At 35.0% G+C, this 25,045-nt stretch overlaps 4 protein-coding genes and 1 non-coding gene across 7 annotated transcripts; 3 read left to right on the forward strand and 2 right to left on the reverse strand.

The window, feature by feature from the left end:
* Nucleotides 1-257: 257 nt before the first annotated feature.
* On the forward strand, nucleotides 258-3,596 carry LOC114370171 (calmodulin-binding protein 60 G-like). Its single transcript, XM_028327460.1, has 8 exons — nucleotides 258-485; nucleotides 568-643; nucleotides 956-1,002; nucleotides 1,100-1,593; nucleotides 1,885-2,045; nucleotides 2,159-2,362; nucleotides 2,535-2,703; nucleotides 2,820-3,596. The coding sequence occupies exons 1-8, from the start codon at nucleotides 370-372 to the stop codon at nucleotides 3,023-3,025; spliced, it is 1,473 nt and encodes a 490-aa protein (XP_028183261.1). The 5' UTR covers nucleotides 258-369; the 3' UTR covers nucleotides 3,026-3,596.
* Nucleotides 3,597-5,070: 1,474 nt separating this feature from the next.
* Nucleotides 5,071-10,193, forward strand: LOC114370905 (importin subunit alpha-2-like). 2 transcript variants are annotated; one of them, XM_028328309.1, is made up of 11 exons: nucleotides 5,071-5,481; nucleotides 5,618-5,714; nucleotides 5,800-5,891; nucleotides 5,971-6,102; nucleotides 6,445-6,630; nucleotides 7,678-7,841; nucleotides 7,935-8,013; nucleotides 8,627-8,755; nucleotides 8,852-8,979; nucleotides 9,082-9,479; nucleotides 9,603-10,193. In XM_028328309.1, the coding sequence occupies exons 1-10, from the start codon at nucleotides 5,266-5,268 to the stop codon at nucleotides 9,455-9,457; spliced, it is 1,599 nt and encodes a 532-aa protein (XP_028184110.1). In that variant the 5' UTR covers nucleotides 5,071-5,265; the 3' UTR covers nucleotides 9,458-9,479; nucleotides 9,603-10,193. The 2 variants fall into 2 exon arrangements, with proteins under 2 accessions (XP_028184110.1, XP_028184109.1); XM_028328308.1 differs by having other exon boundaries at nucleotides 5,072-5,481; nucleotides 9,620-10,193.
* Nucleotides 10,194-12,236: 2,043 nt separating this feature from the next.
* LOC114370913 (exonuclease DPD1, chloroplastic/mitochondrial-like) lies at nucleotides 12,237-15,827 on the forward strand. The gene is made up of 3 exons (XM_028328316.1): nucleotides 12,237-14,160; nucleotides 15,183-15,388; nucleotides 15,477-15,827. The coding sequence occupies exons 1-3, from the start codon at nucleotides 13,589-13,591 to the stop codon at nucleotides 15,695-15,697; spliced, it is 999 nt and encodes a 332-aa protein (XP_028184117.1). The 5' UTR covers nucleotides 12,237-13,588; the 3' UTR covers nucleotides 15,698-15,827.
* Nucleotides 15,828-15,890: 63 nt separating this feature from the next.
* Nucleotides 15,891-15,964, reverse strand: TRNAT-AGU. The gene has a single exon. It is a non-coding gene; the product is annotated as a tRNA-Thr (tRNA).
* Nucleotides 15,965-16,495: 531 nt separating this feature from the next.
* Nucleotides 16,496-21,603, reverse strand: LOC114369771 (syntaxin-43-like). 2 transcript variants are annotated; one of them, XM_028327023.1, is made up of 8 exons: nucleotides 21,296-21,603; nucleotides 20,565-20,844; nucleotides 18,491-18,580; nucleotides 17,804-17,878; nucleotides 17,520-17,597; nucleotides 17,357-17,422; nucleotides 17,194-17,274; nucleotides 16,496-17,068 (listed from the first exon to the last, which is right to left on the reverse strand). In XM_028327023.1, exons 1-8 carry the CDS (start codon nucleotides 21,493-21,495, stop codon nucleotides 16,961-16,963), a joined length of 978 nt encoding a protein of 325 aa, XP_028182824.1. In that variant the 5' UTR covers nucleotides 21,496-21,603; the 3' UTR covers nucleotides 16,496-16,960. The 2 variants fall into 2 exon arrangements, with proteins under 2 accessions (XP_028182824.1, XP_028182823.1); XM_028327022.1 differs by having other exon boundaries at nucleotides 20,565-20,847; nucleotides 21,296-21,602.
* Between the last annotated feature and the right edge of the window lie 3,442 nt (nucleotides 21,604-25,045).

Raw genomic sequence — 25,045 nt, forward strand, 5'->3', positions numbered from 1 at the left:
GTATTTATTGTTAGGACATTAGTTAAATTTTTATTAGAAATGTATTTATTCAAATAAGGAAAATTACACCATTTATAATTTTTTTATTATTTTCGTATGATTTTTATACTAAATGTTTTCTCCTAAAGAAATTTGGTAAGGAAGACTCTAATAAATACTTAGCAAGTTTCTGGTAACGTGTCGAGTTAGTGCTCTGTCTATGAAAGTATAAAGAGGCTTCCTTACATCTTCCTACGCTTTGGTCAATATAGTGGTCTATATATATGACATTAAGGCTCAACTTTTTCTCCTCTTTGGCTCTTACCACTTAGTTTGCGTTATATTATTGGGATTTCTAAGAACTGTGAGTTGGTCATTTCAAATCTCTGGATGGAATCAAATAGGCAATCTCTCGAGGGACATGAGGGTGCTGATGGTAGAGGTCATAGAATTTCAGTTATGCAGTCTACACAGAAACATGGTGATCCAAAACAACCATCTCTTAGGTACTTAATTGCCACTCGTAACACTTATTTTGGTGCCTTTGGCTGCAAACTCTAAATTTGATTATATTTGGTTGTTGTGCAGTGGCCTTAGAAATGTGATGAAAGGACTGTGCACTAATGACTGTGAGTTGCACTTTGAACGTTTCCTCCGAAGAGTGGTAAGAAATTAGTGAGTCTATTCTATTGTGATTGAAATGTAGATAGCGTGCTAACCTCCTCAATGTTTCTCCACTATTTGCTGTTGCTAAATTGTGCTTATAGTTTGATAAAAACATTTGTTTCTTTTCTGATAGTTCTTTGTCATCTTAATTTCCAACATAATTATTTTGATAGATCAAGGAAACTCATTTCTATAGATTGATATCATAGCTTGTATTTCATAAGTACCAACTATCTGAATATGTACGAGTTTTTTTTAAAACCTTCCACTAATGGTCATTGGAACCTTTGCATATAAATGCATGAACTAGGTACGAGAGGAGGTAGAATGCAAAATCCAGGATTTCCTATCATCAAGGTTCGTTTCTCTTGCTCAATTGTGTTCATGAGAGAAAAATGTTGTATACTTGTTTAATGTTTAATGTGTGATATTCATCTTTTGAAATTTGTTGCAGGGGATGGGTTAATCAAATTAGCACATCTAGAGCAACACCCTTTGAGTTACGCTTCGTTACTAGAACGCCTGATATAATTTTTACGAACTCTAACGTGATATCAGAGGATAAAACATCCATTCAAATTGCTCTCTTTGATGTTAGAGATCAGTCAGTGGTTAATGTTGGTCCCCTCTCCTCTCTAAAGGTAGAGATCTGTGCCCTCAACGGTGAGTTCGGTTCCAACGGAAGTGAGGATTGGACTGAAGGTGAATTCAATGCCAATATCTTGCGTGAGAGAGATGGTAGAAGGCCATTATTGAATGGAGATAGGTTTATTACTCTGAAAAATGGAGTAGGTTGTGTCAATAAACTTGTGTTCACAGATAATTCGAGATGGATTAGAAGCAGAAAGTTTAGGTTGGGAGCCAAAGTTGTGCCACCAATTTCTATTGAAGCCAACATTAAGGAAGGTAGAAGCGAACCTTTTGTGGTCAAAGATTACAGAGGAGAGGGTAAGTTTTCAAAGTTAGCTTCTATTGTTTTCATTATTGACTATCCATCTTATTTTGTTTGAGAGATGGTGATTACACTTTTTTTTTTATAATTGATTAGAAATGATTGGAAATCATATGATTTTACTTTTCATTTAATAATTTTTTATAAATTAATGATTTTTAATAAATTTTAATCAATCATAAATTTTTTTGAGGAAGAGTGTATGTCCCTAGCATTTCTCATTTTATTTTTCATTATAATCTTTGCCTATTAAATTATAACAATGAACCGTAATTTTGTCATTTCAGCTTACAAGAAACACCACCCTCCTTCCTTGAATGATGATGTTTGGCGTTTAGAGCAAATTGCCAAAGATGGAAAAATCCACGATCGGCTATCTCTCCATGGAATTCACACCGTTCAGGATCTCTTGCGGTTATACACAACAAACCCTTCTTCATTACTTGAGGTAAAAAAATTGCTTTTCTTTAGTTACTTTTTTAATCCTACATTTAAAATAATTCATGAATGCCAAGCATAAAAATATGCATATTCATTTGATTTATTGTTGTGGAGATGCAGAAGGTTGGCAACATTACGAAGAGGTCATGGATAACAATTATTGAACATGCCAAGACTTGTGCGATAGATGATGACGAGACTTTTGTCTACCACACAGCAGAACAATCGATAGGTCTACTTTTCAATTCCATTTACATCCTTGTAGGTGTGACATTCGATGGCCAAAATTACCTCTCGCCTGATATTCTCAACCCCAACGAGAAGGTATGTACAAGGACAACTACAATCATATCATATTCTTAATTAGTTATGATTTTTTATTTTTAAAACAAAGTGTTACTGTCTTGTCATTGTTCCATGTCCATATATCATACTATATTTTATTTATACCTATGGGTTAGAAGTGATTGGGTCCCTTCCCTTCTTCCATTGGCAGCATTTGGTGGAAACATTGAAGCAACATGCTTACAAAAATACGGATAATTTCAAATCAATTCATGAGACATCATTGAGCTGCTCAAAACCATTGACATTTCTAGGAGTAGGGCAATCTGATGCTACAGAGCAAAGTCTGCAACGGTTCAATATCTCTACAGAACAAGAAGGTATATTCTACTATTCTAGTATTAAATTTTCTGGGCTGTTTCATTTTAGTTATAGCCCTTGTTCTGTTTTTCCCTATTGAATATTTTGTTCATATGCTTTTACCTGTTTTTTGCAGGTCATCAAGGAACATGGGTTGGTAATGGTCAACCATATGCCTCAACTTCATATACAGATGAAAGCGTACATAGTTACCAAATCTATGCTGATCCAGTGCCAGACATAACAGACATGCCACTGAACAATCCTTATGGTAGCAATTCAATGAAGGATTTTTTCTCTGGATTGTGCATTGAAGGGGATAGTTGGGTCCCTTATGGATAATATTTGCATCTTGTGCAAGATAATCTTTCAACCGAGAATGAGAATACACTGATTCAATTCTCAAAATTTGGGGCAACAAAATGGCTTTTACATTGCCTCTTCTGATGGAGAAGACTTCTGTCGTTCTCATGTGAATATGTCAAGTAGTGGAAAACCCAAAAGCGCTATAGTATAAGATTCAGAATTTTATCAAATGTGTCATGTCAGTCAAAACTCAAAAGGGATGCAGCTGCCAGATGGAATGTGAAGCTGTATAATTATAACTATTAGTCTCTTGTTTTGAGCAATTGAGCCTTTGGTTGGTTCCCTTAGCCAGAACGTGTTTGCAAGCTCCATAGATGTCATAGAAACAATTGTGTTTATGTTCCTGGTGGTTTACGAACTTCATTGTCAGGTGAGCAGTGAAGAGATCCACAACATGGGGTCCTCATGCCCAGTGTTAGTATGCACAATTTGTTGTAAAATTAATTGAGCAAATTACATAAATCCTCCTTCAAGTTTAAACATATTACAGGTGCAACTCTTTCATATTTAACTCTTACACAAATATCCATTATTTTATTTGAACAAATTATGCAAACACTTCTTCAAGTTTCATCATATTACATACGACATTCTTTCCGTATTTGATTCCTACACAAACACCTATTATTTTGGAATTCTAATCCCTTTCTCTAGTAATAGTGTTAATTCCATATAATTACTTGTTAGTCACATGATCTTTTAACATAATTTTTTATGATAAAAATATCTTTGTCTTCTTCTCATCAATAGTTTAAATCATATATTTTAGGAATTTTTAATTTCTTTGTTGGTTTTTGTTTAATTTCTGTTGGTCAAATCAATTTCTTCATACTCTTATTTGATTTATGTATGCCTTCATGAGTTAGTGATCGTGGTTCGTGGGTTTCATTTGCATTTAAAGAAAAAGTTTCACTGTTTAACGCAAATTGCAATATGTCTTATAGTTAGGTGTATTTTTTTTGTTTCCTTTCCTTTCTGTATCTCTTTGGTTCATTTTCTAGGTTAAAGATTTCCATTGTTAGTTGTTGAGTGTTGTTGTTCATTGTTTTGCAAGGAAACATATACGAGTAACCGTCAAATCCTAATAAGCAAAGATAGTGGTAATCAAATTCAAGAGACAACTCAAACTCTAAAATAACATATTTTGAGATTTTTAATTTGGAAATTTCAGAACGTGAAAAGAACAATAGAATGAGTAATTTTAAAACTATGAAAGATAATTTTGACATTTCACAAATACACTAATAAGTTAATTAATGGATTCGTTGAGGATGCAAAAGAAATGCATTTTAAGAGAGAAAAACATATAATATGTCCAAACTTAAGAAGTGTTTGTGTAATTTACTTAAATTAATTTAGTACACAAATGTCCAATTATTAACTTAGAATTTATCCTATTGTTTTTTCTTGTAAAAGAAGAAAATGTATTGAATCTTTGAATGAAAAAATATGAATAAAATGAAAAAATATCACCCATTAAATTTTTCAACATAAATTTATCATCACAAAACTAATGAATATTATCCACCAATAAGATAAAAAAAAGAAGAAATAATGTCCTCCTAGTGCAAGGTACAACATCTGTCCATCTCGTATATTTTCGTTGTATGCTTCGTATGATGATCTAAACGCGGGGATTATGGAAAATCGGGTTCGTAACTCGGTCATAATTTTCACGCGTCTGAATATTTTATTTTATAACAATTTAATTTCTTTTCGTATTGCGGATGTTTGTTTTTGCTGTGCTCCTTAGAGTTTTTGGTTCTTAAAAATGGATCTGGAGCCCAAGTTTGTATTGTTTGGGCCAAGTGAGTCTGTGTGCTCGTAAATTGTGTTTTCAATTTCAGCATGTTTCCAACTCCTCCACTACTGTCTACTACAGTCTCCAATGATAGTAACTTTTTCCCTCACCTTCTTCCAATTCAAACCAGTGGCATTTTCGCAAATGTGAGCGGATCCAGGTCCGTTTCTACCCCAACTTCTGCTTCCACTTCCACCCTCGTATATAAACCTTTCACTTTCCACTTCCCCTGTTCAAAAACACTCAGCAAAAGAATAAAAGAAACCCAAAATCTCTCTCTCTCTCTCGTTCGCTTTCCGTATCCATATATATCCCAAACCCTACCGTTAGGTTCCCCAATTCTTCAACACCCCGTGGACCGGTGCTCTGCTTCTTAGTAGTTCGTACGGTTTTTCCGTCGATTGCCTCCGAAACGATGTCGTATCGCCCAAGCGGGAACTCCAGGACCGAGGTCCGCCGGAACCGGTACAAGGTGGCGGTGGACGCGGAGGAAGGTCGGAGACGGCGAGAGGACACGATGGTGGAGATCCGCAAGAACCGCAGAGAAGAGAGTTTGCAGAAGAAGAGGCGCGAGGGGCTCCAACCTCAGCAGATGCCTGCGTCCGTTCACTCTAGTTTGGTTGAGAAGAAGGTCAATTAACGAATTGCTTTCGTATTTGTACTGTATATTTGTATCACTCTGATTGATGAATTGATTTACCTAGTTCGTTGTAGAATTAATTTTTTGAATTATAGTTGTATGCGTGTGTGTTTCTATGTTGCTGCAGTTGGAACATCTACCATCGATGGTTACTGGTGTTTGGACTGATGATAATAACCTGCAGCTCGAGGCGACGACGCAGTTTCGGAAGCTGCTTTCGATTGGTTTGTGATTGGTGTCTCTGTGTTTAATTTGTTGTTTGGTGAATTTTTAATGGTGCTTTGGTTAATTTGGTTTTTTGTGTATCAGAACGTAGTCCACCGATTGAGGAGGTTATACAGACTGGTGTGGTTTCTCGATTTGTTGAGTTTCTCATGAGGGAAGACTTTCCGCAGTTGCAGGTTTGTATTTGTCTGTTTTGTTTTTGAATTAGTGATTTCAATGTTACTTATGGTGATGTTTGTCTATTGCATGTTGCAGTTTGAGGCAGCTTGGGCTTTGACAAATATAGCTTCTGGAACGTCTGAAAACACAAAGGTTGTGATTGATCACGGGGCTGTCCCAATTTTCGTGAAGCTACTTGCTTCTCCTAGTGATGATGTCCGCGAACAGGTATATTATTCTTTATTCATATATTAACATACCTTCATCTGTCTATGAAATTAAAAGGGTAGCTCTTGATTGCAAAACACGTTTGTTCATGTTTATTTTTGGATTTGGGTATGCTTATTGTGGTGTGATGTTGTTATGAGCATGGTGATGCATGCTAAAGAAAGGAATTTTGGGGTAGGGTGGTGGTGGGGGAGCTGTATGCTTCTGCGTGGGGTGGTTGTATTTAACCATTTATTAATTTGCAGCCGACAACAGAAGACAACAATACCTTGTTGTACTGTTCCATGCTATCATTTATTAAAAGCTTTAACATTTTACCCTTGGTATTTTGGGTACTCACAGGCAGTGTGGGCATTAGGAAATGTCGCTGGGGATTCGCCTAGATGTCGTGATCTTGTTCTAAGTCATGGGGCTTTGCTTCCTTTGTTGGCACAATTAAATGAACATGCGAAGCTTTCTATGCTTAGAAATGCTACCTGGACACTTTCAAACTTCTGCAGGGGCAAGCCACAGCCTCCTTTTGATCAGGTATAAAAATATGTATTGCTTCTCCTAGCTAACCATTTCTTTTTCATTTAGCTTTAGTATTCTGTTAATATGATGGAATGCTGCAATTTTTTTTTGTAATTACCTTAGTTGGTGAAATACTACTTATTTAGTAATCATAATTCAAATTTTTATTCCATCACATATGATGAAACATAAAGCAATTACATAGTATTTTTTTTTTGTTAAATGTTCTTGTAATCTTGTTAATCAAGTATACATGTATCTACCCTATAGGTTAGAATGCTACGTTCTTTTGCATTATATTGATACCTCATGGTTTGTCTTTTGATCTAATGAACATCCTTCAGTTTTTTCTTCATTTACTTTAAGCAAAATCTTTCTTGTTTTTTCTATTACAAAGTTGCAAAGTATGCTTTTAGGCGCTGAAACTAATGTCTATGCTAGGAGAAATAAGGGAAGAGAAGGGCTGTGAGGGAGGAAGTAGTAAAGAGTGTTCATTACTGGACTCAAATTGATGTGTGAACCATGAGCATTACAGAATAGATAGATGGTGGTGTGTGAATAGAGGGTCCTTGCAGGGGAAACGTTAAATTTTTATCAGAGGGTTATGGGGGGGGGATCATGAGAGGGGGAGGGTGTTTTGGAAGTAAAGAGGGGGGAGGCAGAGTGTGCATTATCTTAATAGTGTTTGTTTTTGGTTTTATCTCTGTTTTTTGCTGTATTTTCTAGTTTGAGAGGTTTTGTTCGTTGTAAGAAGCCAAGCTACATTTTTACCTGTTGAATATATATATATGAACGTATGTATGTACTTCTTGAGTAGGTAATTCGATCAAATCTTAGTCTTAAATATTGTACTTCCATGTAAAAGTGATAGTATTGAAACTTGTAATAGCCACACTAGTAAATCCTGGGCTCATAGCACCAATGAAAAAAAAAAACTTGGGAGGGTTACCCATTGGCTTAATCATTGGTCTTTTGTTTATGTCCTGCTTTTACTGATTTATTATAAGCTGCTATTGTGTTTTATTTCACAGTTCATACATTATACTTTGTTTTTTTCTTCAGGTTAAACCTGCACTTCCTGCTCTTGCCCGTCTTATCCATTCGAACGATGAAGAAGTTTTGACTGATGCATGTTGGGCACTGTCATATCTTTCTGATGGTACAAATGATAAAATTCAAGCTGTAATTGAAGCTGGTGTTTGTCCCCGACTTGTTGAGCTGCTGCTGTGAGTACTCTGCTTCTCAAATATGGCTATGCAAAAATATATGCTCCCATGTTCATTTTAATGCCAAACACTAAATGTGCTACTCTTATTCAGGCACCCATCCCCTTCAGTGCTAATTCCTGCTCTTCGAACTGTTGGAAATATTGTCACTGGAGATGATATGCAGACACAGGTATTATGTTCAGGAATGTCTCTTATGGTTATGTACAGTAATATTTTACTTTGCCTTTCTACATTACAGAATAAGGAAAACAGTGATAACATGACTATTAATTGCAAGTTGCAATATTCTTTTCTATTTTCCTTTTGTTTTACTCATGAACAATCCTGTAGAATAGTGTCTCCGTTTTTCTTTAGTCTTGTTCTCAATGATGTCAAGCGCATATATTTTTTTTGCCATCTGATATATTTATCATTTATTTTTATTATGTTTGCTTTTAAGATTACTAGATTTTTGTTGGTTTGTTGTTCCCCTTTCCCACCAGACAAACATAACATCAAAGTGAAATGCTATTGCTCGAGCCATATGGCAATCCTTTCTTTTGGCTGTATTGGTGCTGTATAGATAATGGATTTTCACTGTGGTGAGATAATAGATGATTCTGATCTGGAGTTTGTTTCTTAAGACCCCATTGTCAAGTGCAACCTAATAAGGTTACTGCTGAGATTACCTAATCATGTCTCTATTTTGGAAATGATGTGTTCTGGTATCAAAATATGCTTTCTATGATTTTAATTTTTTTTTTGAGTTTCGGGTTGCTTTAACCTTGTGTTTTGCCCCATAGGTTATCATCAATCACCAGGCTCTTCCTTGCCTTCTGAATCTGTTGACCAATAATTATAAAAAAAGCATCAAGAAGGAAGCTTGTTGGACCATATCAAACATCACAGCTGGTAATAAACAGCAGATTCAGGTATAGTTACTTGTTTGTTTTATGATAATTAAACCTCCATTTTCACTTGAAGTTCTTATTGCAATAATATTCTCTTCAATTCCTGATAATAAGCAGGCTGTGATTGAGGCTAATCTAATTGCTCCTTTGGTCAATCTGCTTCAAAATGCTGAGTTTGATATCAAGAAAGAAGCTGCTTGGGCTATCTCAAATGCTACATCCGGTGGTTCTCATGAACAAATCAAGTATGGGGGGAAGCACTTGTTTTTTATATTCCCAAGTAGGTTAATATGATCTCATAATTTTTTTTCCTTGCAAGATATAAATTATTTCTCCCTGGTCTGCAGGTTCCTAGTAAGTCAAGGGTGTATCAAACCCTTGTGTGATCTTCTCATCTGTCCTGATCCTAGGATTGTGACAGTTTGTCTGGAAGGCCTTGAAAACATCTTGAAGGTGGGAGAAGCTGATAAAAATATAGGCAATACTGGTGATGTGAATCTATATGCCCAAATGATTGATGAAGCTGAGGGGCTGGAGAAAATTGAGAACCTCCAGAGTCATGACAACACAGAGATTTATGAAAAGGCGGTCAAGATTCTTGAGACATACTGGTTGGAGGAGGAAGATGAGACTATGCCTCCAGGGGATGCTTCTCAGTCAGGGTTCAACTTTGGTAGCAGTGACGCTCCTACTGTGCCATCCGGTGGATTCAACTTTAATTAGAAGATATTCATGCTCTACTGGGGTAACATTTTATCTTTGGCTTTGTTCTGGGTTTCTCTGTAAATTTTTTAATGGAATTAATCAATTATGTTTTGGCAGTTTGCATATATTCTATGCTTCCTTCAATCGTTAAATGATTATTCAGAATTTCTTCAATTGCAGGAGTTTTGGGTGGTCTATCCGTAAAGTCCTCCATTATGACGCGACAGCAGTTGGGGGATAAGTCAACGTCTTGTCATTGTCCTAATGTCCTTGGGTCGTACGAAGTCCAGCAAGTTAATACATGGTTGCTGGACTGGCTTGGGTTTTTTGCAATGCCTGGTATTTCATATCTCATGGTGTAAAATGCTTTGTGGCTATATTTTTTTGCCACCGTAGAGAATACTAGAGTCTTCTTTCTGCCAAGTGATCATTTCATAGAATTAATGAATGCTCAGTCTCGTGATTTTTTTTCCCTTTGTTATATATTGTCCTAGACTGGAGTAAAAAGTTACGATTGTTGGTTTTTTGGCAAATGCCAAATGCTACTGCCTATCCATTAGTTACAAGGAACGTTTTGGAGTCTTTCTTTTATCCTATTCCTTTGTAAGCTTTTTTGGTTGAAAAAGTTCCATTATCCATCACGTTATGTAGGTCCCGGTACATGTAGTACTTCAACTTGGGAGTTGGGGCTATGTTTTCAAAAGAAAATATGCTGTAATTAATTGTGTATGCTCGGTGCTATTAGCCTATTATTTCTATCCGTTCAATGCTAGTTGTATACTAACTTAATGTTTTCTCACATCCTTGATTTACGTTTGCATTGAGTATAATCGCTAAAAGTGTAATTTTACCCGTTCAATACTGGAATGGGTATCCAGTAACGTTAAACGAAAAAGTTTCACATTTCAATATAAATAAGTAATAGGTGGGTGGAGGATGGATTGACATTTCGTTGGATGGAAGGTCAATGCAAACACACACTAATAATAACATTGCTATACAAAAGATTATTAAAAAATTGTAATAAATCCATTATTTTTGCTGTTACTTCCAAAGGAGGGAATAACAAGTAGAATTAGTCTTTGCTTAAGGGCATCTCTAATGCGTTGTTTTTAGGAGTGTTTCTCTTATCAAGAATGGTACTCATTTATTTGCAATAGTGTGAGGAAAAACTTGTTAAGCATCGGTGCTTAACACTTCTTGTGGGGCTAACAAATCTTTTTTTTTTAATAATAAATAATAATAAGGTTAAATTACTCATTTGGTTCCTATAATTTTACGATTCTTACCTTTTGGTCTCTATAGTTTGAAAATGATTTTTTTAGTTCATATGATTTACATTTAAATTCTTTTTTAGTCCCTATAGTTTTGAAAAGTCTTTTTAGTTCTTATACTTTATATTTTAATTTTCTTTTAATCTTTACCATCAAAATATGAGTAATATTATCAATTACAATTAATTACAAAAATATTAGTAAATAATTTGTAACTAATTTATCATAAGATAATTTGTAATAAAAAAAATTGATAATTTATAACTAATTTGTAGCTAATTATTTTTATAGTAAGGACTAAAAGATAATTAAAATATAAATTATAAGGACTAAAAATATCACTTTCAAACTATAGGAACTAAAAGATGATTAAAATATAAACTATAAGGACTAAAAAGAACACTTTTAAACTACAGGACTAAAAGAGAATTAAAATGTAAACTATAAGGACTAAAAAAATCACTTTCATACTATCAGAACTAAAAAGGTAAGAATCATGAAATTATAGGGATCAAATGAGTAATTTAACCTAGTAATAATTATATTAATAAAAAAGTAAAAACAAGAGATGTTAGCATTGAAAATAAAATGTAGAGATGTAGGATACTTGTGGAATTTGTTTAGTAAAGTTTTTAAAGATGTTGGATTAAAAAGAACATTTGTTTAAATCTTTTTGAGTGATTGAGAGTGTGGTTGTGATACCCATTTAAGAACAATAAAAAACGAAAGAATGGGTTGCTGGAATGGAATGGCCTAATCAAACTCTAATAAATCTTTCATATAGAGTTATATCCTTTTATATATTGGTTTCCTTTGTTACAAATTAAAAAAAAATCTAGTAATTACATTTTAGATTTTTTTTCTTCTAAAAAAATAAGTTAATTTATGTTTATTTAGAATTATCTATTTTTTAAAAAAGGACAACTGATTTTTATTAGAAGCAGTTTAAAATAATTTTTTTTGTAAAGAAAAAATAGAAATTTAATTTTAATCAGTTTAAAATTATTTTAATAAGTTATAAATAAAGCATAATACTTTAAAAGTGATTACCTTTTAAAAATGTAATAAAAGGCCATTATATAGAATATTTATTTATTTTAGAAATTAATTTTTAATAATTTTTTACATTACTGATATAGTAGTTTTTTTTTTATTTCTACTTTGTTAATCAAGGACTAGCAGTACTAAAAATAGAGATACAAGATTAAGTTAATGAAAAATAGTGAAGGGAGGGAGGGAAGGATAACTTGTGGGTTGGATGTCCTCCTAACATTTTCAAAATTTTGATTGTTTCTAATATTTTTTTTTGAATTTTTACATGTATTAATTATTTTTTATGTATCTTTATTTATTTATTTTTTTAAATATTAATAAGAAATAATTAAGTGAATATAAAAATAAGAAAATGATAATTTTAGAATGATAATAATTAACATTAGATAAAAAAATATATTAAAAATGACAATAATTTCTTAATAAAGGAAATTATTGTTTCTCGAAGAAAGACAACGTGTGAAGTGAATGTGGGAAAAGTGAAAGGGAAACGTTGAGGAGTTGCTTCTGTTCCGTTTCTCTCATTGCACTCACAAATACATTGTTAGTTGTTACCTTTGCAAATGCAAATGCTTTTTCTTCTGCGTCTCAAATATCTGACAAGTTATATATTCCAAACCCCCTCTTCCTTTCACTTGCATTGCCGGGGAAATTTCCAAACTGGCGAGTCTTCAAATTTCACTCTTTCAGTCACTCTAATGCGCCATTAATCTCTTTCTTCATTTTTAGATCATAAATGTTCTTACTAAATGGTCACTGAACCAATCATCTCACACCTTCTTGTGTGTTTCTGTCTTGATTTTTACTTATTTTAATTATTATGTTCAAGTTGCAATTTTTTCATATATTGAAAAAATATTATGCCTTTTTTATGTCTTTTTGAATGGTTGGCCTTCGTATTGTCTTGTTTATTATGCTATGGGCCTATCATTTGATGTGATGATGTTGATTTGTTTTATTATATTAATTTTAACTAATAAAGTATAATCTTTTCATTCATTGTTTGCTAGAGTTAACAGTTATAGCGGCAACTGCGATTTATTTGACCCAAAACACACCGTATTGTTGCATTGCCACACATAGCTTGTTGATTTGCCTATTATGTATGCATGTAAATATTTTGTATTGATGAACAAAGATGGATAGAATAAAATAATGCTAATTTTCATTATTTGGATTGTTCATATAGGATACATCAGACATCATATAAGTCAGAAGGACTGATATATCTAGTGCCTTAATGTTTTTCAATTGGATATGGTGTCTAGTTCGTTGGTGTGGTGTACTCTTGGCGTTTGATACCCTGTTGTGCTTAATGGCAAAAGCAGTATGCTATTGTAATTCATCATGAAGTTCATCGTGGATGCTTAGACCATGGGTTTTTGGCAATTTATGTCTTGTTAGGACAAAGAGTTGGAATTCTTTTTGGTACACATGAAGTTTTCAACCTTTGATATGGTCAAGAGTCTAGTTGGCATTGCCATCATGAGACTATATCAGATCAATACATGTTATTCACCCCCACTTTTCTTTCTGATTTGAGGACTTTCTTCATTCTTCATGAATTTATAACTACTTATTATTTCAGTCTAGTTATCCATATCGTGCTGAATTTAATGGATAACATGTTATCATTCCTATGTAATTTTTTGGGGTTGCTTCCAATAATATAACTTATTTATGTTCATGCTAGCATAGTTTTTTCATTGTTTGGCTTTTATACTCTTGCAGCTTTATCTTTGTTTCAGGTTGTAACTGCTGTCTCATTTTATAAGGAGTGCTTAATCACTTGACATTGTTTTATTACAGTTTTTGAATTCAAATGAGGACAGGGTCTTTGATTTTTTCCTTATTGCAAGTACCCAGATGCAAAATACACAGCTTAGCTAATTATGGGGAAGAAGCATTACACGGTTTCAGTAAGGCTTATGGAAACAACAATTCTAGCATCAGGCTACTTGGTCCTAGAATTTATGGTCTTGAGAGAGGACTCAATACTAAGTTGATTCAAAGACTTATAGCTACAAGAGCTGAAGGAAGTAAACAAACCACTTGTAACACCAAATCAAAAATTAACAAGGATGAAATTTTAGCAAGTGCTACTGCGAAAGTAAATAGAACACGGCTAGATCAGTCGCAGAAAATTCTGTACCCGGATGTGCAAGAGATTGCTCAGTATGAAAACTTATCTGATCTGGTTACTATTATTGTTTTTGATCTTGAGACTACAGGGTATAGCAAAGTAAACGACCGGATCATTGAGATTGCTCTTCGAGATCTCAAGGGTGGTGAGAACAGCACTTTTCAAACTCTTGTAAATCCTCAATGTCATGTTCCTAATTCACGTATTCATGGAATTTCTACGAAGATGGTGAACATACCTGATGTTCCAAGGTAATACTATATTTCTTTTACATATAACGTGTTGTGTTCCTTGAATTATGCTTAGCTCTCAAAAATGAAGTCTTTTTCTCTGTTTTCCCGAACAAATTAGTGAAATTTTTCAATAGTGACCAAGGAAAAGAAAATTAGAGCAGCTTAAAATTTAGAAATTATGTGCATATTTGGCAGAATATTCTCATATTTATCTTGTAGGAAAGAGCCTTCCTTGGAAGTATGTTGGATTGTTATCACTGCAAAAATGGGTGTAAAATTATTGCTGAATTGATTTATGGCTAGTGGCTATTCAATTTTAATATATTGTTGTAAGAGGCATTTAAATACTTTTCCTTATTGAGAAGGTTTATATCTGAAGAACATGAATAAGTAAAAATATATCATGATGTAGTCACCCAATTGGATTAGATTTGGTTGCCATTGCTGTTTGTAATTTATATGGAGTAGGGAGTTGGTTGGATGAGCACAAAGTAACAAATTTTTAAGGATGTGAGGATGGATTGTTAGAAATATCAAAATATGATCAATGAGGATTGCTGGCGGGATAAAATCTATGTCTGAACACATGTTGTCTAAATACCACCTTAACTTATGTATCTGACTATGACTTATATATATATATATATATATATATATATATATATATATATGTTGTTAATGGAATCAGTGTCACTATATATTTATTAGAAAAGATTCCATCAATAAACGGGCTGATAAAGATTAATATTTTTAAGCAATTTCAACAATTCTAGTAAGGTGTTTGAATTTTTCTTATCCTTCCATAATTGCTCAATCGGAGTCATGCATGGTTGCATGACGAAATGGTAACAATGCTTCCCTGATGAAAGAGTGGAAGAAACTGACTAGTCTATTGGTTTTAAAACGTTCTGTATCATGTTAGCCTCTAAGTTGCTTATTTTCCACCATGTTCCCAACGTTATAATCATCATCATCATAAGATACATTTGATTTTGGACCGTTGACTATATTAATTTTGTTCTCTCCTAAACTTATTCCAGGATGGAAGACCTGATTCCCATATTGTTGCAGTACATTAAAAGCCGTGAGAAACAAGGAGGATATGTGTTATGGATTGCTCACAATGGTCGTGCTTTTGATGCACCTTTCCTCATCCATGAGTTCTTCCGTTGTTGTGCTGAGCTTCCTCGGAACTCGCTGTTTCTGGACACCCTTCCTTTGGGACGTGAACTGATCAAGTCTGAAGGTATTCTTCTCTCATTATTCCTCAAACACAAACACTTGCCGCTTAGTTATGAAAATCTTAACTCCCACATATGTTTTGCATATTATAGGAAGAAACCTTTCTTCAGCATCTCTTGTTGCCCTTCGGGAGTTCTACAAAGTTAAAGTGGATGGATCAGCTCACAGAGCCATGGTAGATGTGAACACATTGTCTCAGATACTTCCAATGTTGACCTATGATCTGAAGCTGACCTTATCTGACCTCATCCGAAAATCATTAAACATTTCGGATTTGATAAACGCTAAGAAAACGAAGAAGAATTCATACTAGTAACCAAATATAGGTGTTGAAATTGTGGATAGGTAGATGTAGTGTAGGGGCTTAAACAGTGAAACTTCCTAGGGAAATGGTGATTAAAAAGCTGACATTGTGTGCAATGTTAATTTATATCTTCTATTACTATCTTTAAATTTGTGATTATTTTTTACAAAAATGTAGAGCTTTACTGTTTAAAAACTGAAATTGCTTTCGTTGAGAGTCGAACTCAAGACCTCCCGCTTACTAAACGGGTGCTCTAACCAACTGAGCTACGAAAGCACATTGTCTTCATTAGTTACACAAGTACTATGTTTCTATTAGTCAAAAGCAAATTAATTCAGAAACTCAATGAATTTAATAACAGGATAAATCCATATTCTACACTTTAGAAACAGGATTTTTTCAGTAAAAAAAAAATAACAGGATTGTTACGGTAGTTATAATTTTTATAGTAAACATTTGGAAGTCTATCAAAAGAAAGGCTATTTTGTGCTTATATGTATTAGGCAATATTACTTCACCTCAAGTGATATAGTGGATTTAGATCCTATACCTTTGTTTTTTAAATTGTATTGAATCTTGACCCTTAAAACACTGAATGATATACATAATGTCACAAGTTTCATTAAATGTAATCTCAAGTCTCAACCAAATATAAAAATAACGTAATCAGTTGAATCAAAGATTAGTTATCATCTAGTATAAATGATCAGATCAATTAAATTTATGTACGCACTTCCATCCTGTACTACTTTTAGTTTTCATCAATGAATTCAGAATTCTTTCATAGATCAAGGAAAAGAAAAAGTATGAAGAGAAATTAAGCACCCGGTTCCGCAGGTTTCATCAATCAATAAATTCAGAATTCTTTCATCAAAGAAAAGAAAATGTACGAAAACGAACTAAGCACCCGGTTCTGCAGGCAAATAATGCTTAAGTCGAGGTTCATACAAACACTATACATTTTCTGACCTTATATATCCTTTCCTACTATACCACACCAACCTCTAAAGTTCTTGTGCCTCTAACACACCTACTCCACCCTACCTCCCAATTGCAAAACAAAAAAAAAAAATTGAGAAAATTAATGTGGCCTCTACATACAACCAAAAATTGAGAAAATTAATGTGGCTTGTCTACTCCAAAACTGCTTGGTCTTCTCCAAGGCAAGCTGCGTGTTACTATCCGGGTAGGCAAGGGATATTGGTGTCAAATGAAAGGTCACACCAACAAGAGGTGGCCAAATATTAAAAATAAATCGAATATCACCATGGATCACAAAATAATTTCCTTAATGATTAAGAGAACCAACATTACGAAGCACATGATGAGAAGCACAGTAGCACACATTACCATGCCTCCCTTTTTCTGAGTTCTCTCTGCCTGCACTTCCCATAAACCAAATAATTATCATAGGGGAAATGAGATAATGAGAGTGAGATAGAGGGGAAGAGGGAAGCTAGCAACACTGCCAAATTAAAATAGTAGACAAGGAATGGAAGTAGGACCTTCTGCAGCTGTTTAAGGCCATCCTCAACTGTGGTTGCAACATTCTGAATGTTGTAGTCTATTCTATCGACAATGGTTCCCTATATACAGAGGATGTTAATGGTTAAAAGAGTGTGGAATAAAGAAAATTGTAAACTTCCTCAAAAGAGGGTATCTGCTGACCTGGTCTATGACTAGTACTGATAAATCCTTCATAATCTGAGCAAGCTCGTTCACAGATTCCACAACCTATAAAAGCAAACGAGGAAGTTCTAAGTCCATCTATAACACCACATAAGGTCAAACAAGTCATTAATAACAGGGCATAAATCCAACTTTTGCTTACCTGTTGGATTTCTTTTTCTCTTTCTATTGTGAATGCTTCACTTTTTTTCAGCTTGGCCATTTGATGCTCATTAAATACCTACATATAAATAATTTGATAGCATCAGCAATCAACTGACATATATCCAACTACAGCAAGGGTATGGCCATATGGATAATAGAATTTGTCAACAAATCTTCGAGCAAATAGATAGCTAATAAACAGGGTAAGGATAGAAATATTGGCCCACCTTCTCCATACTCAAGAAACAAAGTGAACAAAAAAAATGAAACAAAAAGAAATACCATATTATCCAAGTCATCATCTTCATATTTGGATTTACTTCCATTTAACATCTCTAGATCAACTCCATCTTGACCCTGCAATAAAATAAAATGATAATCAAAAGCTTTAAACAAAATCCATCAGCTATTAAGTAATATGTATAACATGATCATTGAGATGATCTCCAGATAAGAGACAGAGAGCAAGGGAATAAGGTAAAGGCAGTACAGTTTCCTTCAGCATAAATATTCCTTCAAACCAAAAGAGCAAGTATACTTCATCACTTGTTGTTAGCTGATGAAAAGGAAAATCAAAAGATCATTTGGCCACAACAAAGCCTTATCCCACCAAGTGAGGTTGGCTACATAGATTATACGACACTATCCAACTCAATTAAAGACCAAAACTTCAAGGATATTATTTACCATGAGATCATTTGGCCACAACAGAGAGGAAAAAAATTGATGACGTGAGAGATGCAATTTTATACAGTACTCTAGATGAGAATTGAGGATAGAATTTAATGAGCTAATGACAATCAAATTGATTTGCACGGTTGTGATATTTTCTGGTTTATTAAATTGTCAATATAAATAAACTACACCAGTTAAAAAAAAATGCCCAGGGAAAAAATTAGAAACTTTATTTTCTTTGTTAGTAAAGGAAAGAAAGGTAAAACAAAAAGCTTTTATCTTTTTTTCTCTCACCTCTTTTTGCTGTCTAAGGCGCTTTAAATAAGTTGATTGTTTCTTGCGGAGCTCAACAGAGAGGTTCTGAAGGTCAGTAGCAAGAGAGCGCTGCAAGCAGTACACAAAATAAGAAAATGTTCAACAAGGTACAAGTAATGAAACATTAGTTCAGACATAAAGATTAAACAGTTGAAAGTCAAGCCACCATCATAGACTCAATTTCATGCATAAATGACCCTGTCATCTTTCTGGCTATGAAAGAAAGGAAATGGATACAATTAGAATCGAGGCATTTTGGAATAATTAATAAATGTTCATGACTAGTGTCTGTTGCCCCAATCATGCAACTCAAAGTAAGATATTTGGATTAATTTAATCAAGCACTAAAACTTTAGGATGACTTGATGAGAACTTTACAAACATTACGACACATGGAGAAGGGTGGAGAGAACCTTGACTAAATAAAAGTATATGGTCCTCATAAGCCTTTTCCCCATCCCTTCCTTGCCAAGTGCTCTTTATAAGACCTTTAGATTCTATACTGTAGCATACTTGACTGACAGAATAATGTTGACTAAACTTAGAATGATTATTTGGTAGCTTACAGTTGGCATATGATAATTTTAATTATGGCAAAGATTGTATACAGGAACATGCTATGCTTCACTATGAAGCACTAAGTAATAGGATACCATATAAATTTTTCGGCTGATATGTTGTTTTAAGTGCAGTCCTTTGGAATAATTTTTTTTGGTGTTATTGGAGAATATTGGTCTACCCTTTTCACCTTTGAGCAATTTCTCACGACATAATACAAAGGGTTCGTAAAAGAAAAGGAGGAAAATTTTTTATGATGATGTGATTATTTGGTTGAAAGCAAAATGCATGCATCTTTAAGGGTGCCTGCATGCCCACGTATATTCTTAGAATTTGGATTTGGGCCTAACTCAACACTAAAAACTAGCTCAATGGATGAGGATTGCCCTCTACTTATATACTCTATCTTGATACTATCTCTAGCTAATGTGGGATTTGAGTTTTTTCCAATACACCCCGTCACACCCAGCACTTTTGGGGCTTGATGTGTGGATAATATGGTGGGTAACCCTTTTAATGGATCTATGATAGACTTTGATATCATTTTAGAATGTTAGAATGTGAGTTTGGACGTAACTCAACCCCAAAAACTAGTTCAAAAAGTGAGGGTTGCCCTCCACTTATATACTCTATCTTGGCATTATCTCTAGCCAATGTGAGACTTGGGTTTTCCCGAACATATATGTTATTGGATGGGATTGTAATTGTCACTAAGGTTTCTGTCTACACATCCTTAAGGGTGTTTATAAGCCCATTGATTTATGGTATGTTCACACCAGGCAGTAATTTAAATGGAGTTTCCATACGTGAAAAATAGAGAAGCTGGAAATCTGTTGCACTTTTTAGTCTTTTATCTCCCACCTCCCCCACTCATTGTAATTTCTTTCTCATTTCTCCTATGATGCACAAAAGCAACTTGCATATATCGTATTCAATACAATTATATGATTATTCAAAAAATATATAGGATATGATACATGTAATATATACATAGATATGTATAAAATCTTCTAAAGAATAAATAAATATATAATTGCAATTCCAATAATCCAAACTAAGAGGAGACTTCTTGGACATTACTAAAAAGAAAATAGAGATTATAAATCATTGTCATCATTAATCACTATCTATTCCTTACAAACAAGAATAGTGTCAATCTCATTCCCTCTTCAGCATCAGCCATCAGCCATAAAGAGGATGAAGTATTGGCCAGGTATAGTATCCAAGTATGAGGGATACTAGATATGTGTTAGATACGATACTTTAAGTAAGAGTAAGTATCGGTGCTTCATAGTTTTATCTGATACACTTCCTTTTACAACCCCTAAACAATAAAAGCAGTATACCATAGCATTGATACCATTTAAGAGTCTCATGCTTGGTTCATGAAGTGCCCAAAAGATTTTAAGTTGAATAAAGCACATACATTATTATGGGGGAAAAGAAAAAATTCATCATCCATCTCATCAGCATCATGTGAGTTCAGCAATCGTACCTGCACATTTTTCCTGACATTGGAATCCTCAGAAGGCCCAGTAGCAGAAAGTCTCCGCAGTCTCTTCTCCGACTTCTTTATTAAGTCAGTTATCTCATGTGTTAGAGTCTCAATAGCTCGTTGGTCTTCCTTACCATCTCCAAATGACGGCATCAAAGCCTTTGAATGAGCCTTCGCCAACTCTCCCATTTTTGTGCGCGCACGTTGCACATTTGCTGCTATTTCTTCTGATAAATCCACCCACACCGGAGGTAGCCCCACAGTAATTGCATTTGGACCCCTACTGCATCCATAAAAACAATGAATAACTCATCATTTCCAATTCTTACAGAAACACACGCGTGTGAAAAACAAAAGACAAAGTGAACTATGCACAATAATTTTATAAAACATCCATTTCCACTGTTATTCTAATTCCCTACAAAAAAATCAAGAGTGTAGCACAGACAATTCATCCGTTAATTAATCCACAACACTCATTTTCGATGATGCCACGTCACATGCATCCTTTACTAATACTAATAATCTGAAATTCCTGTCAGGTATGACTTCATGTTTCGAGTGACGAACTTCAATAGCAAATGTGAGCACTCCTACTAGTATTCAATGAATCGTTGAAAAGGAAATCAATAAAAAAAGCTACGGATCTAAGAAATAATAAGCTATTCGGACATTTGATCCACGATAAAATTAACATCGATATTTAAGATCTGTAATGTGATGAAGTGCACCTTGAATTGCCGGGATCATCGGTACTGATCGGAGTGTAAGAGCGATTGGAATTGAGAAATGAAGTGGTGGCCAATTCGATGACGGGGCCACCGCCGGCGCCGGAAGCGGTGGACGGCGCCGAAGAGAATGAGGGAATTCGAACACTCTTCAACGCATCTCTGTGCTTTCTGAAAAGCAGAGTGCGATTTCTCGTCGCCATTCAGATCCCAAACGAAACAAAATGGAATGCTTCGTCGTTTCGTAACAGTCAAACCAGAAACAAAGATCGATCGATCGTCTCTCACGTGATCCAACTTCACCAACAAATCGCCGATCACGTGCCATCAAAGTTTTATACACATAATGCTTACTAGCCATTTAGGCTTAAATGCAATTTTCACCTATAACTTTAATTTTAACCAATGAGTACCTAAAATTTATCACGTAGTTGTACATTCAAAATTTAATAGAATTTATTGACTTTAGTCGTTATATAACTACAATTATAAATTACTAGTTATTCTATACTCTCTTATTCTTTTTTAATTGTTTGATTTTTATCATAAATTAATTCTTATTGTTTTTCAAAGTTAAAGATAACCTTATTTTTTTTCTATTATATCTTTATTCCTATTAACTATTATACTTATCAAAATTCAGAATTGACACACGTTAGGGTAGACGTAGGTATAATGGGCTTCCAGACTTCACATGTCAGCTTTGAGAGGTACCTCTGTTAAGAGGACAGGAGGGGAGACATGCAAAAAAAAAAAGGAATCGACGTTCAAAGTAAGTATATGAGTTAGGAGATAAAGCATGTATATGCATAAATGTAAGCTCGAGTGAGCGATTAAGAGAGATGTGCACAGACGTGTTTGCTCGTGTGTGTGGGATGTGTTGAGGGTTCGATGGAACCTGATATTTATAGGAGAGGAGCAGGGTTGCGGGTCATTATTTGTAGGCACTGTTATAACCTTTGCATGTAATTCAAGGCTTATAGATAATAGTCGATAGCTTGTAGATAATGTTATAAGTAACATGTAGATTAAAGATAATTACTAGTAGATAAATGTACCTTATAGATAATGTATAGTTTTATAGATAATTGAATACCTACCAAGAAATGAGAAGATTCAAATATATTCAAATAATAAGAAGTTGGAGATAACCTATCAATAAGGGAGCCTGACTACTCAGGGCCGAGTGTCTGTACTCCTATTCCAAAGCTGACGTGGAGGGTTGACACTTGTCTCAGAGTGTCATGTAGGGTGTCATGTGTATTTTATGGACCCTGGAGAGTACATAAGCCCCCTAAGCTCTGAACCGGCTTGTGGGCGAAAGAGGTTGTCCAGCGTTGAAGATTGTTTGATGTCCGAGGTAGTAGCCTTGACAAGTAGGAGGGTGACGAGTTTGTCAAGCCCCCAAGCATGATTGAGTGTTTGTTTGATATCAGGTGCGGTAACCTCAAGAATTGCAGGTCGATGTAGCTTGTCAAGCCCCCGAGCCTGAACAAGTGTTGTCCAGGCTGCTTCTATTAAGTTGTCTGGGATGGACATGCCTTTGATCTTTCACGCTAAGTCTGATGTGTCATGTGAGGAAAATTTTTAGATTTGATAACTCTGTCCTTTTCTGACCATTAGAGGGTGCATTGAAGATAGACGTTACATTTTGTCCATTGTCGTAGGTGTGTGCGGCACACGCTCAGTACTCTTACATACGTGTCACTCGTTCAGTGGATACATACTGGAGACGCAGTTTGTGTGTGAGTGGGGCTGCGTCATGGTGCAAAATTTTAGGGCACCACTTTAGCTCCTGTTAGTTATCGAAGAGTTCGTCTCCTCTTTTAAATGGAGTGGATGTTTGATTTGTGATCACCACCACTGTTCTTTCTCGAAACTTCCTTGCTTGCTTCTTGTGATTCTCCCTTTTCCTCCGTTCATGTTCTTTGCTTATTCAAGGTATTCATTTTCTCTGGTCATGCCTTCATTCTTGTTTGATTCCGCCATCGGCATGGGTGGCACTGATTCTGGAGGCTCAATTGAGCAACCCATGATGGACCGGGAGGTCATTTCCATTAGCGGTTCATCCTTGAAGGATACTCGTTGTGGTGCCTCTGACAGCAAGTCCTCCTCTTCGGAAAGGGTGAGGGCTTTGCATCCTACTGGTGGGGGCATTTCTCGCCCTTGCGAGAAGGCGCAACCTTCTACTACTTCCGGGGAGCTTGTCCCAGTTATTGTGATCCTCCCCCCTTCTGCTTCTGGGGGAGTGAGGAGAGGTAGTTGTGTAGAGATGTTAGGGTGTCTCCCCACATGCGACGTAGCCATAGTGTTTGGCCGCCATTGTCCCCACATATTGTTGTTGGCTATGAGTAAGTGAGGGACGATGTTATGAAGTACAAGTCCTCTCTCACCTCTGCTGCGAGCATCACTGCTCTACAACGTCAGGTGAAGCTGGCAAGCCCTAAAGACTTCTGGAAGATAGTCGTTCAGGCTTGCGGGAGTGATGACTTCCCTTTCTTGAGGGCGACATCAGGCAATCCGCCATTCGTCTTCCAATGTGCTTTGCTTGAGCACTTGAATGTGGTTCCTTCTGAGCTTCACCCAAACAGTTGGGCGATGGTAAGAGCTTTTAAAATTTTGTGCCCCTTTTTCAACATCTGGCCTAATGTGTCGGTCTTCTTGAATTTCTTCCAAATGAAACTAACAGGAAACATTGGTTGGGTCTTTGATAACTGCGAAATTTAGGTTTAATTGATAGTCAAATCAGACAAGAATGATTAGATTTCCTCTACTTTATTGTTGTTTTTAAGAGAATAGTGAGGATTTTAATATCATTTTAATTCTTGACCAGCAAGATTCAAAAAGAAGGGAAATTACAAGTGCTTTAGAGAAAAATTGATGCAGAAACTTGAAGAAAAGTCTTGAAGAAGAAGTTTAAGTTAAGAAGCATCTTGCTTAGCATGCAAGTCACGCCCAACGTGACGCCTCACTTAGCGGCCAGCCCAGGTTTAGGGAGAAGAAGGCCCACTGTCACAACATGGGTCATGACGGACAACGAAATAAAAATTATTTAGATAAATAAATAAATTATTTTCCAAAAAATTGAAAACATGGGAAGTCGCCACCAACATTTACTTAAGAAAAATGTCAGGAAAACCAAAAAATGATAAGGAATGGTATACGATTTGAGAAAAAGGATTTGAGAGTCGTTTACGTACGAGGAAGGTGTTAGCACCTCACGCGTCCGTCATGAAGACGACAACCTTTAATCGAGTGTGCTAAAAATAATGTGACTTTTAATTATTTATCTTCCCTAGAAAACATGAATTATATTTTGTTATATTATTTTTTTTATTTAGAAAAGGAAATCAAATTTTTATTTTATTTTTTTTAGTTTTTTTTCGACAAGGGATTTGCCCTCGCTCCTACGTATCCCCAGGTGTAATGAAGAAATCAGAGTTACGTAGTTCTTTGTAGAAAAAGAGGTTGTGTGTTGAGTTGATTTTATTTTATTTGGAAAGGTTTTGATTTTGTAGTAAACTTTGTGAAGTCAAGTAGGTTGGAGATCTGACATGACATTTACAAAATTTACTCACACTTTATTGAAACACTGTCCAGTAAGTCGGAGATCCAACATGAAGTGCATGGAAAAAAAGAGAATTGAGTGATCATTTATTTGAGAATTTTATCTTTTTAGGAAAGAGCTTAGTTTTGTGGTAAAATTTGTGAACTCAGGTGAATCGAAGACCCAACATGTCATTCACAAAATTT

Source organism: Glycine soja, chromosome 10 (assembly GCF_004193775.1).
Source record: "Glycine soja cultivar W05 chromosome 10, ASM419377v2, whole genome shotgun sequence".
Classification (NCBI taxonomy): domain Eukaryota; kingdom Viridiplantae; phylum Streptophyta; class Magnoliopsida; order Fabales; family Fabaceae; genus Glycine; species Glycine soja.

Excerpts from the sequence above, each read along its gene's own strand:
- LOC114369771 (XM_028327022.1), bottom strand. The coding sequence starts at position 21,495 with ATGGCGACGAGAAATCGCACTCTGCTTTTCAGAAAGCACAGAGATGCG. Across the intron at positions 17,598-17,803 it reads ATGATGACTTGGATAATATG|GTATTTAATGAGCATCAAAT; the intron begins GTATTTCTTTTT and ends ATTTATATGTAG. Across the intron at positions 17,423-17,519 it reads GAGAAAAAGAAATCCAACAG|GTTGTGGAATCTGTGAACGA; the intron begins GTAAGCAAAAGT and ends TTGCTTTTATAG.
- LOC114370913 (XM_028328316.1), top strand. The coding sequence starts at position 13,589 with ATGAGGACAGGGTCTTTGATTTTTTCCTTATTGCAAGTACCCAGATGC. Across the intron at positions 14,161-15,182 it reads AACATACCTGATGTTCCAAG|GATGGAAGACCTGATTCCCA; the intron begins GTAATACTATAT and ends AACTTATTCCAG. Across the intron at positions 15,389-15,476 it reads TGAACTGATCAAGTCTGAAG|GAAGAAACCTTTCTTCAGCA; the intron begins GTATTCTTCTCT and ends TGCATATTATAG.
- LOC114370171 (XM_028327460.1), top strand. The coding sequence starts at position 370 with ATGGAATCAAATAGGCAATCTCTCGAGGGACATGAGGGTGCTGATGGT. Across the intron at positions 486-567 it reads CCAAAACAACCATCTCTTAG|TGGCCTTAGAAATGTGATGA; the intron begins GTACTTAATTGC and ends GTTGTTGTGCAG. Across the intron at positions 2,363-2,534 it reads TTCTCAACCCCAACGAGAAG|CATTTGGTGGAAACATTGAA; the intron begins GTATGTACAAGG and ends TTCCATTGGCAG.
- LOC114370905 (XM_028328309.1), top strand. The coding sequence starts at position 5,266 with ATGTCGTATCGCCCAAGCGGGAACTCCAGGACCGAGGTCCGCCGGAAC. Across the intron at positions 5,892-5,970 it reads AAGACTTTCCGCAGTTGCAG|TTTGAGGCAGCTTGGGCTTT; the intron begins GTTTGTATTTGT and ends TGCATGTTGCAG. Across the intron at positions 7,842-7,934 it reads CGACTTGTTGAGCTGCTGCT|GCACCCATCCCCTTCAGTGC; the intron begins GTGAGTACTCTG and ends ACTCTTATTCAG.